The following is a 15656-nucleotide window of genomic DNA, read 5'->3' as shown; positions in this document are numbered from 1 at the left end:
TTTGTAACTCGCTATTCTTGACCTCGATATTGTTTCAGTGATCCTTACTTGATCTGTGTTTAAATAATCAGTGGTATTTCTCAAGCGAGCACTGGAAAACCATTTTTCACCTCTCTTTTCTACAACTTAAGCGTAGTTCAGTTTTTTGACTGACTGTTCATAAAGGACAAAAATGTTTTAATGATCTACAAAAGTAAATATTTTTTTATCTTGATTTTGGCTACTAAGGGGTCCATTAGGATGGCGGGCGGACTTTGTCCGCCCGCCACCCTACCGGAGATCGGGACCGCCCGCCCTAAGGGCGGGGGTCCCGTTGTGGGTATTAGGATGTGCCCGCCACAGTGGCGGGCACATCCTACATGTTTATCATTGTAGCGGGCGGTGCACTCAGCACCGCCCGCCACAATGATAAACACTTCAGCAAGCATTTGCATATGCAAAGCAGCACGCACCGCGCGGTGCCTGCCGCTTTGCATATGCAAATGTGGGGGGTACCATAGGTACCCCCATGTGCACCCCCAACACTGGCATCATCTGGGGGCCCCGCGGGGGAGGGGACCTGCAGCAATCCCCGCCTGCCTTTCCGTGACGGCATTGCCACCACGGAAAGGCCCCTGAATTTAGCCATCGTAATATGGCTGGCGGTGTCCATTGGACACCGCCACCATATTAATCTATTACCGCCGCGGTCGCAAGGCGACCGCAGCGGTAAAGCGGCGGACGGTCTTTCCGTCCGCCGCTGTCCCCTCCGCTATCCTAATCTGGCGGAGGGGAAAACGAGAGTGGTTGTCAGGCGGATTGCCTCCGCAGGGTGGCGGTGGCCACCGCCACCCTGGCGGAGGCAATCCGCCCAATATCCTAATGGACCCCTAAGTATCACAAAAACATCCAAGACTGTCTGCACTCTTTATTTTACACCACGTCAGTTATTTTATGCAATTTATTAGCCTACGGTACTGCACTGAGTTACTCATTGAACACAATCACATCAAAAGTGTGCCTTCATTAAAAGTGTGTGTGGACTTCCCTATTCCAGTGAACAGAACTTCATTGTAATGTCATGGTTTGCAATAACAGTTCTTCCCTGCTTTGTTCAACCAAAAATATATCTTTCCTGTAAACATTATTTCTCAATCAATTTCAAACATGGTCCTTCTTTAGAAGCATCAAAACTTTGTGAACCAAAACAAATTCACAGGAATTAGTAAGAGTAAGATGAAGTAGGTAGGCCATTAAACAAAATATATTGGTATAGAAATTCATCATATCTTGCAGATAATAGCAGTCTGCAACAGCGTATCATGTGGATGCCAACTCTCAAGGAATTTCTGCCATTGTCTGCATGTTAGTTCCACCTTTTTCTAGGAACATGTAGGTATACTGTTAGTTCCTATGCTTCATGGCTATTTCCAAGTCTGTTATAGACCTAAGATGACTGATAAAGTCTACAATTCATCTCTTTCTATTGCAGTTTTTACAATAAGACTGATTTGTCCAGTCTGTCAGTCAAGCATTTGGAGCTGCTATACAAAAGCTCATAGTCCAATAGTCTTCCTTTTACAATGAAGCAGCATTCCTATTGAAAACCATAAAATGATCATTAATTTCATGACTGATATGTATTTTCTTTTGATGAATGTTGTGGTGGTCTTCATTATAGTGTCAGGCTAATGGTGATGACATATTTCATGCTCAAATATTGCTTCTGCTTTAGCCATCAAAATTAGGTTATATGACAACATGCACCGCTTCACAGAGGCATATAACCATGTTAAATAAATTCATTGTATACTCATGGACTAACATTTGATTTATTCAGGTTGCCAGAATATAGATAATAAATTATGTATGATTTATTCACATATGCAGTTGAGGCTGGGAAGTGTGCCAGTTCTTGTCACTGTTATTTCTGACTGAGAGAGTGTTGCTGATCTTAGATGTATCCAGTGGTGTGATTAGTGTTTAACATTGGGAGATCTGGAATAGAAAAGCATAGGTTTCTCTTTGAATAACATATTTATATATTCATCTTGTTCAACTAGCTGTCAGCGTTTCAAAATGGCTTCTTTAATTGCCAGGGATGGCGTCACATATGTCAAAAACAAAAACAATTCATCTTGTACTTTTTTTGTCTTTTTTTGCAGATTTGTTTGTCTTTTTATTTTTATTTTTACAGTCAATCCAATCAACTCTATTGATGGCTTGAGTGAAGATCTCATTTGGGTGTCCTTCTTTAAAGATACAGTAGATCTTTTAGTAAAGATAAATATTCGAATGGCATAACAGATTTGTTGCTCTGGTAAGCTATGTTTTCCTGGTGCCATTCATGATGTCAATTTGAACATCCAGGTGGCAGAAGAAACCATTTGCTCACGTAGTCAGGGTGTTGATTAGTCAATTGTATTAGGAAGGTGTGAATCTCAAATTTCCCAACTAATAAAACGGTGAGCTGCAGGGTGCAGGGGTAAGATATTTGGGATTGCATGTTCCCATGAGGAACAGGGCCAGTATTGATCTGCATTAGGTGGGCCTCTCTCTAGATTGGCAGAGTGGTGGAAAAAACAATGAGTTGAATTACTAATATTTGACATCGGTTAGGCTCTTTGCAAGCATTCATCTCATCACCTGTTGGGTGTTTGATTGGCAGTAGTATGCCTGGAAACTTGAGACTGGCGCAGATTTCCAAGCCTACTAATGACAATGTTTGTGAATTCCAAGATGTAGCAAATTTGCACCCATTCAAGGAGTACTTCTATGGATGCATATTTACTACTTTTTGGTAAAGCGGTCACTATATATATTTAATACCCTTATCCAAAAAATGAACAAGCTAAAACTTCTTAGTGAAATGAGAACAATCTGAAAAACCGAAAGAAACGTAGCAGACTCAACTCAGGATCCCAAGACCCAACTATCAAAGCACGAATGTATTTGAGGGTGTCACTCCCCGAACACCCCTGCTAAACCTACGCTTCTGCCCAACAAAGCCTGGACCTAGTAGTTCTCCTTGGGAACTCATGACTACAGTCATGTATAACAACATTCTGGAGTCCCTGCCCTGGGATCACTTATTTTAAATCTATGTTCACAGCACATACTCTTCTTCGTCTCTGCTACAAGAAGTCTTGATGGTCGAGCTGCCAAATACTCCACATTAGCCATACCTCTCTCCAGGGACCAACGGTGTTAAACTTCACATTTTGCAAAGGCAACATCTCCAGACTTTCCCGGCCCACTGAACTTGATCAGTCACAATTACCTTGGGTATCTCTCTAATACTGATATTTATTTATTTATTTATTTATTTATTTATGAATAGGAGGTTTCTTCTGCCCATTATATCGTCCCGTTCTTGGCAAGATTTCTCTTATCAGGCCTCATTAACTCTAATACCATCATCATCCTTAAAAAACTTTATTACGATCACCAGGATCCAAAACAGTACACACAGCACAGATATAAAAACAGTATATAACATTTAAGAAACATAAGAAAAAAAATTAAGAAGAGTTCATTTAGATAAATGTGCAAAATGAGAGGTACGACAATTATTTGCAAAGGAAAACTGCAACATATTGGTTTCTTCCCTATAAATATTTAAAAGCAATTTCATTTGGGAAATGTGCAAAAAGGCAAAGTATAGTAATTCTTAACAGGAAAAGTGCTTCTAACAGGTATCTTCCCACACCTGATCCACAGTGCAAATCAAAATCTAGAAAGACCAAAAACTATTGGTCTTCAGGTATCAGTGCACAATATTCTCAATACATCGATATAGTGGCCCGGACCAACACGTCTACACAAAGGGAGTATCCATTTTTGCTCAGTGATAAATAATGTGGACAGAAGAAAAGTAAATGGACAATCGATTCTGGACAGGCCTTACATGCAGGGCACAGGTCATCCTGTGAAGCACTACAACGCCACTTAGAGCTGAAAAATCTTGTGGGCAAGGTCTTGTAGCGGAACTGGAGGAACAGTTTAAGTGCCAACGGTGGGGTAATTTCATCAATAGTTGGCTCAAACAGTGGAACAGATTTAAAAGTCAAAAAGTCTTTCGTCAAACCTATCAAGGATTTTGCCAAGTCCATAGCAAGCATTTTTACCCAATATAGTTCTTTCAGCTTCATCCTCGATATTTACAACATGTTTTCAGGGTTGGACCAGAAGGACTCCATCCGCAATCTCCCCAATAGTTTGCGTAGACAGATAAACCACTCTAATACACAATACTCCTTTATCTAGCTATGAAATCACGAAAAAGTACCTGCAAAGGAAAAGAGCATAGAGAGTAAGGAAAAGTACATTTCATATCAAGAAATAAAGGCCTAGAGAAGCTAACTTAACTTAAGCAGTTTCAATGTGCACTTGAATATATGACTACAGATGCAAGTATAACTTCAAAATAACTGCCAAATTAATAATGTGTTCATAGTTACATATGCAATATGCTTCAAATATATGCAATAAGTCTTGAGACATAAGTAGAAATATACATGAGAACTACATGTTATCATGATTACGCTAAACATTAATACGCACATGTTTATGAGTGTCTAATTTTCTACAGTGAATACACTTCGGTGGTACCTCTGAATGCTTCACTCCATGTTAATAAAGTTAGGCACACAGAGTATATGGTCGAGTATATGTAAAAACAACGTCTCTGTGACGTGTAAGGGTGTAGCAAAAATGACGCGGCTCCAGAAGTCTGCATCAAATTCCACCAACCAATAGCTTGCATATCTATAGCTTTGTGCCAATCACTTGGCCTGTGGCCCAGTGTGAGACACCCAAAGTGGATTTCAAGCCTCTCCTCATGTTACCACCATGGATGCCGCTAATGGGTTGATACAAATAAATAAAAAAAAGAAACACAGCCAAGATCTTTACCAATGAAAGCTGCAGCAGTCTCTGTGATGATGTATAGACACATCAAAGACCCTTCACAGACTCCTGCAACATTTCACATCTAGAATACATGCTTCCGTGGTGTTCTGTACACCCAGGCTCCTGGCCTATTGCATCACTGAAATTCTAACGTGGTGGTAAAATATGGTGCTTCTGCTAAACATGCAAATGAAAAAGAATGATAATTCTGAGAAACTGAAAACTATTCCTCTTTAACTGGGCCTCTTTTCACTGCCTTTACAAATTTAAGTATGTGATTACTCAATCAACTTCCCTTCTTCTCATACTCAACTGGATCATTTCATTCACCTTTTTATGAGGTAATGGCTTTGCTGTGGCTAAAACAGTGGTATAAAAAAAACTGGGTTTCCCCTATAAAGGATTTTGGCATCAACAATGCACTATTTTCATTTTCTAGGCTATCGGTTATTGTGTCGACAAATGTCATTTCATCTATTGTCAATGATTTATAAATCTGATTAAATAATAAGAGGTGTGCTGGCCATACCCAGCAAAGGCACTCAGTGTTCTTTTTATTTTCCATAGGCAATGATGCAGACAGCTGGGCAGCGGCACAGTGTCTTGCTTCAGGGGGCAATAACACATTCCCGGTGGTCAACAGACTCCTTACCCAACTCTTTGAGGTGGGAGATATGGATACAGAGGAGCAAGTCTGCCAGCTGTTGACCCAGCTAAATGATGGCACTGTGAGTATAAACACTAAAATGTACATTCAGATCTTAGCACCAGGTGGTTTTCGATATTTGTGCTTATTTCATAAATCCCCCCACGTATTGGATAACATACTGCGCGTGCCTGATCATGGTGACACCAGCCTTCTAGTCTTGTTCGATCTGTTGCCTGCCTTTTGTACTCCTTAAAATCTGATCTGTAGGACTGAAATGGAAGCAAATGGTTTGCATCCTTCCTGTCATCCTGACCACAAAGTGTTCATCTGTCAGTATACTGACTGTACCCTTTAAAACTTGGAGTGCCTCATGTATCAGTCCTATCACCCTTTCTGTTTAATCTATGCATGCAACTTATGCAGCTAGAAAAAGAATACATCCATCTACCTAAATCCAAATGACACCCAACTATATGTGAGAGCTGCAAATCCTTCAGACACTTTCCCCCACATGCATCAATGTAAGGTTTTGCGATTCCTTATTTGCGAAAATTAGGGAATCGCAAATAAGGAATCGCAAAACGGGATGCATGATTAAAATCGCATAAAATTTGCGATTCGGTAAAAATTGCAATTTTTACCGAATCGCAAATATTATGCGAATTCCAAAAGGCCCATAGGAATCAATGGGATTTATGAATTCGCAAATTAGAATTCGCAAAATGTTAATGCATTCCATGGGTGCAGGGGGGGGTCCAAAGGACCCCTCCCTGCACCCCTGAAATGTATTTTGAAGTGCATGTTTCACACACACATGTCCTAAGGACATGTGTGTCTGTAGCATGACAGTGTGTGAAAATGCAATTTTGAGCATTTTAACACATTTTCGCAAATTACCACGAGGTTCAACCTCGTGGTAATTTGCACCCCCTAATTGCGAATTCGCAATTTTAAAAGTAATCATGCATTGCTTTTAAGGAATCGCAAATTTGCCATTCCTTAAAAGCAATCGCATTTTTGGAATTCGCTAAATATAGCGATTTTTCTTAAAATGTTTGATGCATACCAAAAAGATATTTAGAAATTGCAAACGGCCGATTTTACCGAATCGCACCGTTTGCGATTCCTAAATACCTTGATGCATGTGGCTGTGCGATCCTGAAAACATCCTTAAAAATACAATTTCTGCTAAAACATAACGCTGCAAAAACCAAACTCATTCTCCTGAGTGTTAAAGAATGTCCACCTCTGGTCCAAACAGGTATAGGTTCTCTTTCATACACTAATCACCTTTACCAATTTACTACACCTCATCATTGATCAAAGTTTTACAATGTTGCCACACATATCAAAACAATGGAACCTACACCCCTCAAACTGGTACTTCTAAGAGTACTTAAACCTCTATTACGGTCGACAGACGTCAGACTAGTTGTTAAAGTTGCAAATAAAACTACACTGTTTTCCTCTTCAAGTCAGACTTAAATTCAGAACTTCATGCATCACAGAGAGGGCTACATCGGCTAGCTTACCCTGTTACATGAAGAACAAACTTTGCACTGTAAGAGGCACTAGGAGCAAAACCCTGACCCCCTACTCAAAAGTTTGGAAGCTAAAATATCAAAAATCTAAAACCAAGCCTTACTGTTCAATGCACCAACAAATTGCATATTGTTCCTGAAGACTCACGCCCTCATTATTATACCTATGTATTAATAGATTGGTTCACAAAATACAGAATCGTAGTGGGTTGCAATTCGATCATGATATTATGGAGGCAACTCGCAAATTCTGATCCAGTACAACTGGCTACAATTAAAGTCATTGTCACCTACTGGGTCAGCACCCCACCATGTCTCTGATTGCTTTTCATTAAAGCAAACCCTTTTTTTTAATGCGCAGTGTTTTCTTAACCCCTCCCCTGCTGATGACGGAACCGCTCCGTCATCAGCTGCGGTGGCGCTGTGCAGATGATGGAGCGGTTCCGTCATGGCCCGGCCGCCGCGCCTGCGCGGCGCGTTCTATTGAGCGGGGCGGGCCATGACGGAACCGCTTCGTCACGAGCACAGCTCAACCGCGGCTGGTGACGGAGCAGTTCTGTCACCAGCATGCGGCCGCCGCGCGGCCGCCCCGCCCTGTTAGCGCTGCGGCGGAATAGCCGCTGCAGCGAAAGGGTTAAAGGGAAAGCAGGACACATTTAAAAAGAAAGACATGTTTTGAAACTTGTTTTGTTGGTAGGCAGTGGTCCTAAAAATGCTTTTTAATTATTCACAGTTACAGAAGGAGCCCTACTCATATGCGAATGGCTTACTTTCTTCTTGGAGATGGTGGTAAAATATTAATGTTTTGTGAGCGGATTTCGGTCCTATAACATTAATACATACAGAAGAAATCGGTATTTAAAATGGAAGCCCTTAAGACGCCCCTTCCAAATACCGATTAGTATTAGTTTTCCTAACCCATTTAACAATTCAGAAACATCAAACCTTTTCCAAATCTTTAAATGGGCTTCCTACATTTTAAAGAGGGTTTTAGTGTTCCCAAACCCTCTGATTTACTGACTCGGAGGGTTTGTGAACGCTAAAACTGTTAGTGCATGTGGCCCACGATGTAAATGTTATTAGTGACAAGAGTTTTTTAGCCTGGTTTTTGCATCTGTCTGTAAATGACCTGTTAAGGAGGTCTGTGTAGGTGAACAGAGGTCGAAGAGGATTAGCAAACACTTTGCAGAACATTAAACACTGAAACAGCTAATCTGTTTAGAAGCAAAATCTGTTTGTACATGCTCAGTGTTGCTGTGGCATGCACAATTATATTCATCTTTTAAAGTTGCTGGACGTTATTCCTTGGAGAGCAGCTGGCAAATCATGTGTGGTTCATAAGTGATGAAATGACAGATGAGAAAGAAGTTAGAGAAAAAAAGATACGTATAATTTATTTTTGCTGGTCATGAGCTAGATAGTTTAAGCATGTTTTTATTTAAAAGTACAACACTTTTTGAACTTGTTAATAAGCAACTCCACAATTTTTGTAATGTTGAAATAATCAGTGGCGGCTCCTTCGCAGTGGCGGAGGAGCGTCACCCTGCTGCCTGGCGCAGAGCCAGCAAACTAAAGATAAAATGATGCTCTAGCATTATTTTATTTTTCTTTTGCCATCTCTGAGCCGGCTTGTGCAGTGAGGGGCAGGGCATGGGAGGGTGGAGGAGGAGTGCTGGTGCACTACCTAAGTGCCCTTGTGTGCCAGCCGACCAAAACACACATGTGCACTTAGGTTTCTCCAGGGCTGGAGAAACCACGCAGACTCCCTGACCTGAGCAGGGCGTCTTTCCTGCCCACTCCGGCCTATCCCCTAGCTGCTCTGTCTGTGGTCTGAATGGGTGTGGAGGAGAAACCTTGCTTATTGCCTAAGCGATGCATTGAGCCTGTGTTCCATTCTGGAGTTTTTACACTCATGATGGTTGTAACCTTCATCCATTTTGGTTAGTTGTACAAGATATGATACATGTTGTGTTTATATGTCCACAGAATATTTTAGAAACATTTTAAAGTATAAATTGAGGGAAGTGAAGATCTATTTCTCTAATGTAAGGACCAATCAAATGATATTTGCTTTCAAATAAAAACATTTTAAATAGATTTCTGATGCCAATAAGTTCTAACATGATATGTGCTCTTTTCAATGTGTGTATGGTGTTCAGTGATATCATCAGGTTTATTATCTTCTGTGAATCCCTGACAGCTGTTAAATTAGATGTTGTTGTAACCTGTGTGTAGTGTCTTGAGCTCGTGTGCATTGGGACCCTCATGGCCCTGTGCGGACTCCTTACCAGAATTACGTCAATGGTTTGAGTGTTTCTGTCTATGTTCAATAAAGTTATGATGCAATGCGCGCAGATTACAGTTGTATGCTAAGGAATAAAGAAGTGTGTTAAAAAGCCCCGTGTGTGGTGTAGTCATTTGCATGCTCCCGGGCTAGGGAGGATGCTACAACTGGCGACGAGTGTGGGATCTGTGCCCCGAAGAAACAAGACTGCTCTCCCTGGAAATTTGCAAAGCTACAGCAAACTCCTTGTCTGTGCCACGTGCGCCTATTTCAATGAGAAGTAGTTCAAAGCTGGCATGTCTGTAATTGAAGCCCTTCTCCAGCCCACAAATGGCTGTCAACACAGGCAAAGGCCCTGCAGAGAAACACTTTAGAAAGCTCACCAGAAACCCACTGATAGGACCAAAATAAGAGATACTGCACCACAGCCTAACACAAAGCCATCCTCTATACAAAGCAAATAATAAAAGGCAACAACAACCAGGTGCAAAGAAAACACTACAAGAGGCAACAGCCAAGTGCGTGAAAACGATGATGACAGTACTAACCAGGCATGGAAGTACAAACGTACTTACCAGAGTGAACAAAGGAAGCACCATACGACCTTGTGTCGACGTGACAACCCCAGGCCCTGGTGAAAGATTGGTGTGCAAAGTAGCCAGTGGCATCCATTTTGTCAGGCGTCCATCAGAATGGAGACATTTTTTAATGGCAGCGGAAGGAAACACTGGATATTCTGAAACAACCCCCTCCATTCAACACAGCAAAAAAGCAGAACATTTGCCTCAGACGGACTATCTGGATTGAGATGTTTGATGACTTCATTGATGCACTAGAAGAAGTAGATGACAAAAAGATCATCATATACTTAAAGAACCTTGCTAGTAATGAAGTGAAAGAAGTAATAAAAAAAGATATTACAAACTGATGAAACCTATTACAGTCAGATAAAAGAAGCATTCAAAGCAAAGTTCAACCCAGTACCAAATGTTGACTATGAAAGGTACATTTTAAATCAAGCACAACAACAAATTCGGGAACTGATGGATGAGTTTGTTGATAGACTTGACACACTCATTAAGTATTGTAAAGCTCAGTGAATTCAATGATGAAGAAGACATACACCTGAGAGTTATCAATGGTTGTCTCTCAGATTCCTTCAGAAGACGCATGCTAAGAGAGACCCTTTGCTTGGAGGAAGTACTCATGGCTGCAAGAGTAGAGAAATATGCAGATTGACACGCTGCTGATATGGAACCTGGAAGAGCACAGAATGTATCAGCGTTGATAATGAAAGCAAACACAAGCATAAGGTAACGGCCAGGAGATCAACATCTCCGAAGAAGAAGAAATTGTGTTTTCGATGTGGATTTTTGTTTCCCCATTAAGGCAAATGTCTCGCCATTGGACAGAAATGCAAATGATGTGGGAAAGAAAACATTTCATAATGGTTTGCAAAGCAAAAGAGAAACTGTGTCACAGCGAGAAGAGAAAATGGATGCTCAAAAGTTCCAGAACATTCTCACCACGCCCACGAGGCTAAACAGCACCATCGACTACGACAGGTATAAGCTAAACAAAGTTGATCGGCTTCAAATCCATCTTGTTCAGGCTCATTAGCGTCGCTATCAGGCGACAGTGAGGAAGATGAGTGTGCAATGACGTTGTAGGGTTGGGTGCTTGCAAACTAAAGAAAAAACGCCAACCTAAGCAACAAAACTCATTTTGGACGGTGTCCTAAAATTAAACGTAAGGAGAATGAATGTCCCATAAATTTCATCTTAAACAGTGGTGCGCCGACCAACATCATGCCTGCAGAGAAGTTCAACAAATTGTCTCCTGTGCCACTCCTCACTTCATCGACTAGGAAGATGTACACATAGCCTAGCCTGCGTCCGCACCATTGCGAAGTCAAGGATCATTCTTGGCAACCACGAGGCATAAGAAGACGGTAGTACAATCGCTAATACATGTTTTTCAAGGAACTTCGTTCAGTGCATGTCACTATTGCTTCTAACATGGGACTAATATATTTTAATGACAACCTAAGTGCACAGTCTGAAATTGTGAATCAGTTCCCATCGTTGTTTCATGGCCTAGGGAAACTCAAAACAGTGAAAGTGCAGCTTCTTAATAATGAAGACATTCGCAGAATTGCTTTCCATCTACAGGAAGCTCTTGCAAAAAAACTAGAAATCTTGTTAAAGGATGACATCATTCAGCGCTCCACTGGTCCTACACCATGGGTTTAGCCAATAGTGGTTGAGCCAAAAAAGGACAGTGAGGGTACAGTGTGTATTTGTGTTGACATGTGTCAAGCCAGCCAGCAAAGCAATTAAGAGAGAAAGAGATCCAGGTCCTCACATAGCTGACATGATCACACAGCTGTACGGCGGCAAAGTCTTTTCTCGTCTCGTCTGAACAAAGGTTTCCATCAACTTGAACTGGAAGAAAACTGCAGGTATATAGCTACTTTTTCAACTCATGTTGGTTTGTTATGATACAAAAGACTAAGTTTTGGAGTGTTGTCAGCTGCAAAACTGTTTCAACATGTCATTCGTCGAATAATTCAACCAATCACACAGGCTTTCATTTATAGTGATGATATTCTGGTGATTGGGGCAAGGAAAAAAGGGCATGATAAAGCTGTTGTACAAAAATGCAAACTACTTGCTGATGCAGGTCTCACACTGAACGCTGAAAAATTTGAGATGCACAAAGACAAGCTCAAATTCTTTGGACCTATCTTTTCTGAAAGGGGGATGACTCCTGCTCTAGATAAAGTATGAGCATTGTCCTCTATCTGTCCCCACACAATGTAACCATGCTGGGATCCTTCGTACGCGTGGTCAGCTATTGCTCCAGATACATTCGAGACTTTGCCATATTAAGTGACCCGTTGAGGAAGCTAACAAAATGGAATGTTCCATTTTACTGATCTTCTTAATGTAACCAAAGTTTCAAAAAGATAAAATATGCAATTCAAAATGCAAGTGAAATGGCTTATTTTAATCCAAAGTTACATACTGAGATTGTGGTGGATGCAAGCACAGTGGGGCTAAGTGCCATTCTTGCTCAACATAACGGACATCCGAATCCACAGAAACATATCATGGCTTATGCCAGTTGGAGTCTGTCTCAGACAGAATGTGCCTATTTACAGCTGGGAAAAAGAGCCTGGCTATGGGGTGGGCCTGTTAGCACTTTCATGTGTTTCTCCATGGAAAACATTTCACTCTTGTTACTGATCATCAGGCACTGCTCACTATCTGTGGAAATCCAAAAGCCAAGATGTCACTTCAAATTGCAAGGTGGGGGTTGCGTTTGCAAGAAAACTATTACACTACTGTGCACAAACCGGAAAGGATCAAAACCCTGCAGATTACTTTTCATGAGTGCCTGTTGTATAATCACATTTCAATATCCAAAGGAGCTGAAGACTACATCAATTTCATTGTGAAGTCAAGTACACCTGCCACTCTTTCCATTGAACAGATCATCACTGCTGCTAACGTTGTCAAAGGCTTGCTCACTATCAAAGCTATAACTACAAAGCAATTATGGGAGGAAGCCGTGTGACCTCTGGCAGATGAAGTTGAATATCAAAAGTTTAGAAATGTGAAAGAGGAACTCTCTGTCACTCTAGAGGGTGTCCTATTACGAGGTGCAAAAATTGTGATATTTGAAAAGCTGAGGCAGCAATTCTTTAAATTGGCACATGAAGGACATAGTGGCATTGTACCCACAGAGGGAGCTCTCAGAGATTGGGTGTGGTTCCCCTGCCTAGATGAACGAGTGGAGAAAGAATTAAAAGCATATCATCTTTGCAATTGTCTGTCTCCAAAACAACGCAACAATCAATCAATCATTTGTAAAGCGCACTACATACCCACGAGGGTCTCAAGGCGCTGGGGGGGGGGGGAGGGGGGGGGTACTGATCGAACAGCCAGGTCTTGAGTATCCTCCTGAAGGTCAGCAGGTCTTGGGTCTGTCGTAGGCTCAGTGGGAGGGTGTTCCATGTCTTGGAGGCGAGGTGGGGGAAGGATCTCCCACCGGTGGTTGTTCTACACTCAATATGCCTGACCTTCCTACCCAGTTATGGGAAAGGATTGCAATTGATTTCTTTGGATTATTAAACAATGGACATAACATCATGGTCGTCATCGGTGAGTACTCTCGTTTTCCCCTAGTGGAAGACATTGTCAACCACTCACGACTAGGTTATCAGTAGGCTGGATGACATTTTCGCAGCGTGGGGCCTTCCTGCTGTTCTCAAATCGGACAATGATCCACCTTTTAATAGCAAAGAATTTAAGGGGTTCCTTACCCTGCTGAGTGTCAAGCATCAGAAAACCACGCCTCTCTGGCCGCAGGCTAATGGCATTGTTAAACAATTCATGAGCACTCTAAAGAAAGTAGTTCAACGGGCCGCAATGGAGGTCATTGGTCTCAAGTCATCATTATGCCGAGCCCTTCGTGTTTATCGCTCAACTCCCCACTCCACCACGAGTGAACGTCCTGCCAACTTTTGAGAGAACTATGGGAACAATTATACCACAATGGACCTCGAATCGTTCACCGGATGCAGACAAGATTAGCAACAATTTAATTTAATTTAATTTAATTGCGGGTTTATATAGTGCTAGGAATCGACTCCCGGAGGAGTATTCCGCGCTTCGACTGCTGGGGAACCCGTCCTGGCTCACCCTGAGAGATGGTCCCTAATGGGTATCTCTAAGGTGCGACCAAGCATCCCGGCGGTCTGGGGGGGCCGTTGTGAAGATGAGGCAAGCTAATGCCCAGAGTTGCCAAGTGTGGTCCCTGACTGGAGCAGGCACAGAGGCGAGAATTATCGAGCCGGCTGACCCTGGTCCACGACCCTGCCGCGTCGGGAATCAAACCCTGGTCCCAGGCCGTCCTCTGCTTACGGGTCTGCCACCTCTAACCAGTGAGCCACACCACTCCACAATGACACTTCTCAAAAGCGCAAAATGAAAACCCATGCTGACGAATGCAGATGCGCTAAGGCACGATCTTCAACAAAGGAGGCTGGTTTCTAGAGAATCAAATACAAAAGCGCAAGACTGATGCCCCATTTGAAGTTGACCCATTAAGAGCTCTGATCTGTACAGGGCATATGGTGACTGTTCAACTTCCTGTAAAACACATTCCAAGGGACTTGTCACACTTTAAGCCCTTGCCTTGATGCTCGTAGGCTCCTGATGTCATGAGTGAAATCATTCCACCTGAATGCCCAAATCAAGAGTCTGATACCACATCTATGACACTCGACTAAGGTGCACGTCATCTCCCTCATTCCCCTCGATCTAGCAGACTTGTGTGAGCCCTCAATGACTCATCGAAGAGCTATGATGTTTATGTTGTCCGTATTTTTTATTTAAGGAAGGGGCAGATGTAGTATCTTGAGCTCATGTGTATTGGGACCTTTTTGGTCCTATGCGCCCTCCTTGCCAGAAATACTTAATTGGTTTGGGTGTGTCTGGGTGTGATAAATAAAGTTATTTGCGTTTGTATGCTGAGGAAAAAAGACGTGCTAAAGAGCTTTGTGTGTGGCGTGGTCTATCGCATGCTCCCAAGATGGGAAGGACGAGACACAGTGTGTAAAGATAATCCTTCCGAAGTGCATCATTATGAGTAAGAACTGTCTGATTTTATAGTGAGCTCTTTAGCTGGCTTTTCTGTGGGAACTAAAGCTTCAAAGGCCAACAAATGAGGTAGAAATGCTTCATTCAGCACTTCTTAACCCCTGAGAATATGCCTAGATCGGATTTCCCATCATTTTGCAGCTTGTCTGTACCATAACAAACAGGGACCAACCTCATAGATATCAGTTCATGCACACCTCAAAAGGAGGAGCCTAGCCTGAGCAGCTAGCCAACTGCACGAGACAACAAGCAGCCCTCTGGACATTTCTTCTTAGTTGAGCTTTGGAAAGGATGTGTAGCTTGAGTCTCGAGGCACAGCTAAAAATGTGTCACACCAGGACCTACCCACTCAAACTAGGGAGGACTCAGTGGAGTACCACAAAATCAATGGAGCTCTTAAAGCCAACAGCTAGCTACTGGGAAAGCCTCTGGCATCAGATTCCATCATTGTTTGCATGTTTGTTCTGTATAAAATCTTTAAAGACTACTATTGCCTATGGTTTTCACCACTTTCGGTTGCAAATCTCAAAATGCAGCCTTTGATGGATAGGCAGAGACAATATTGAGTGGGACTTCAAAACACCCATCCCGCTTACCAAACTGTGTAAGGACAAGACCAGTTCTGA

General features: G+C 42.2%; 1 protein-coding gene across 2 annotated transcripts in view; it reads left to right on the top strand.

The window, feature by feature from the left end:
- Window positions 1-15656, top strand: part of HEATR4 (HEAT repeat containing 4) — a 344851-nt gene that overhangs the window by 176130 nt on the left and 153065 nt on the right. For both annotated transcript variants that reach the window (XM_086937243.1, XM_086937244.1), the window contains exon 8: window positions 5458-5618. In XM_086937243.1, the coding sequence (XP_086793369.1) occupies window positions 5458-5618 (161 nt within the window). The remainder of the gene's footprint in view (window positions 1-5457; window positions 5619-15656) is intronic.

The sequence above is a fragment of the Lissotriton vulgaris genome, chromosome 9 (assembly GCF_964263255.1).
Source record: "Lissotriton vulgaris chromosome 9, aLisVul1.2, whole genome shotgun sequence".
Taxonomy (NCBI): Eukaryota; Metazoa; Chordata; class Amphibia; order Caudata; family Salamandridae; genus Lissotriton; species Lissotriton vulgaris.
Note: the sequence above shows the minus strand (reverse complement) of the source record. Positions and strands in the feature narration are given on the sequence as shown.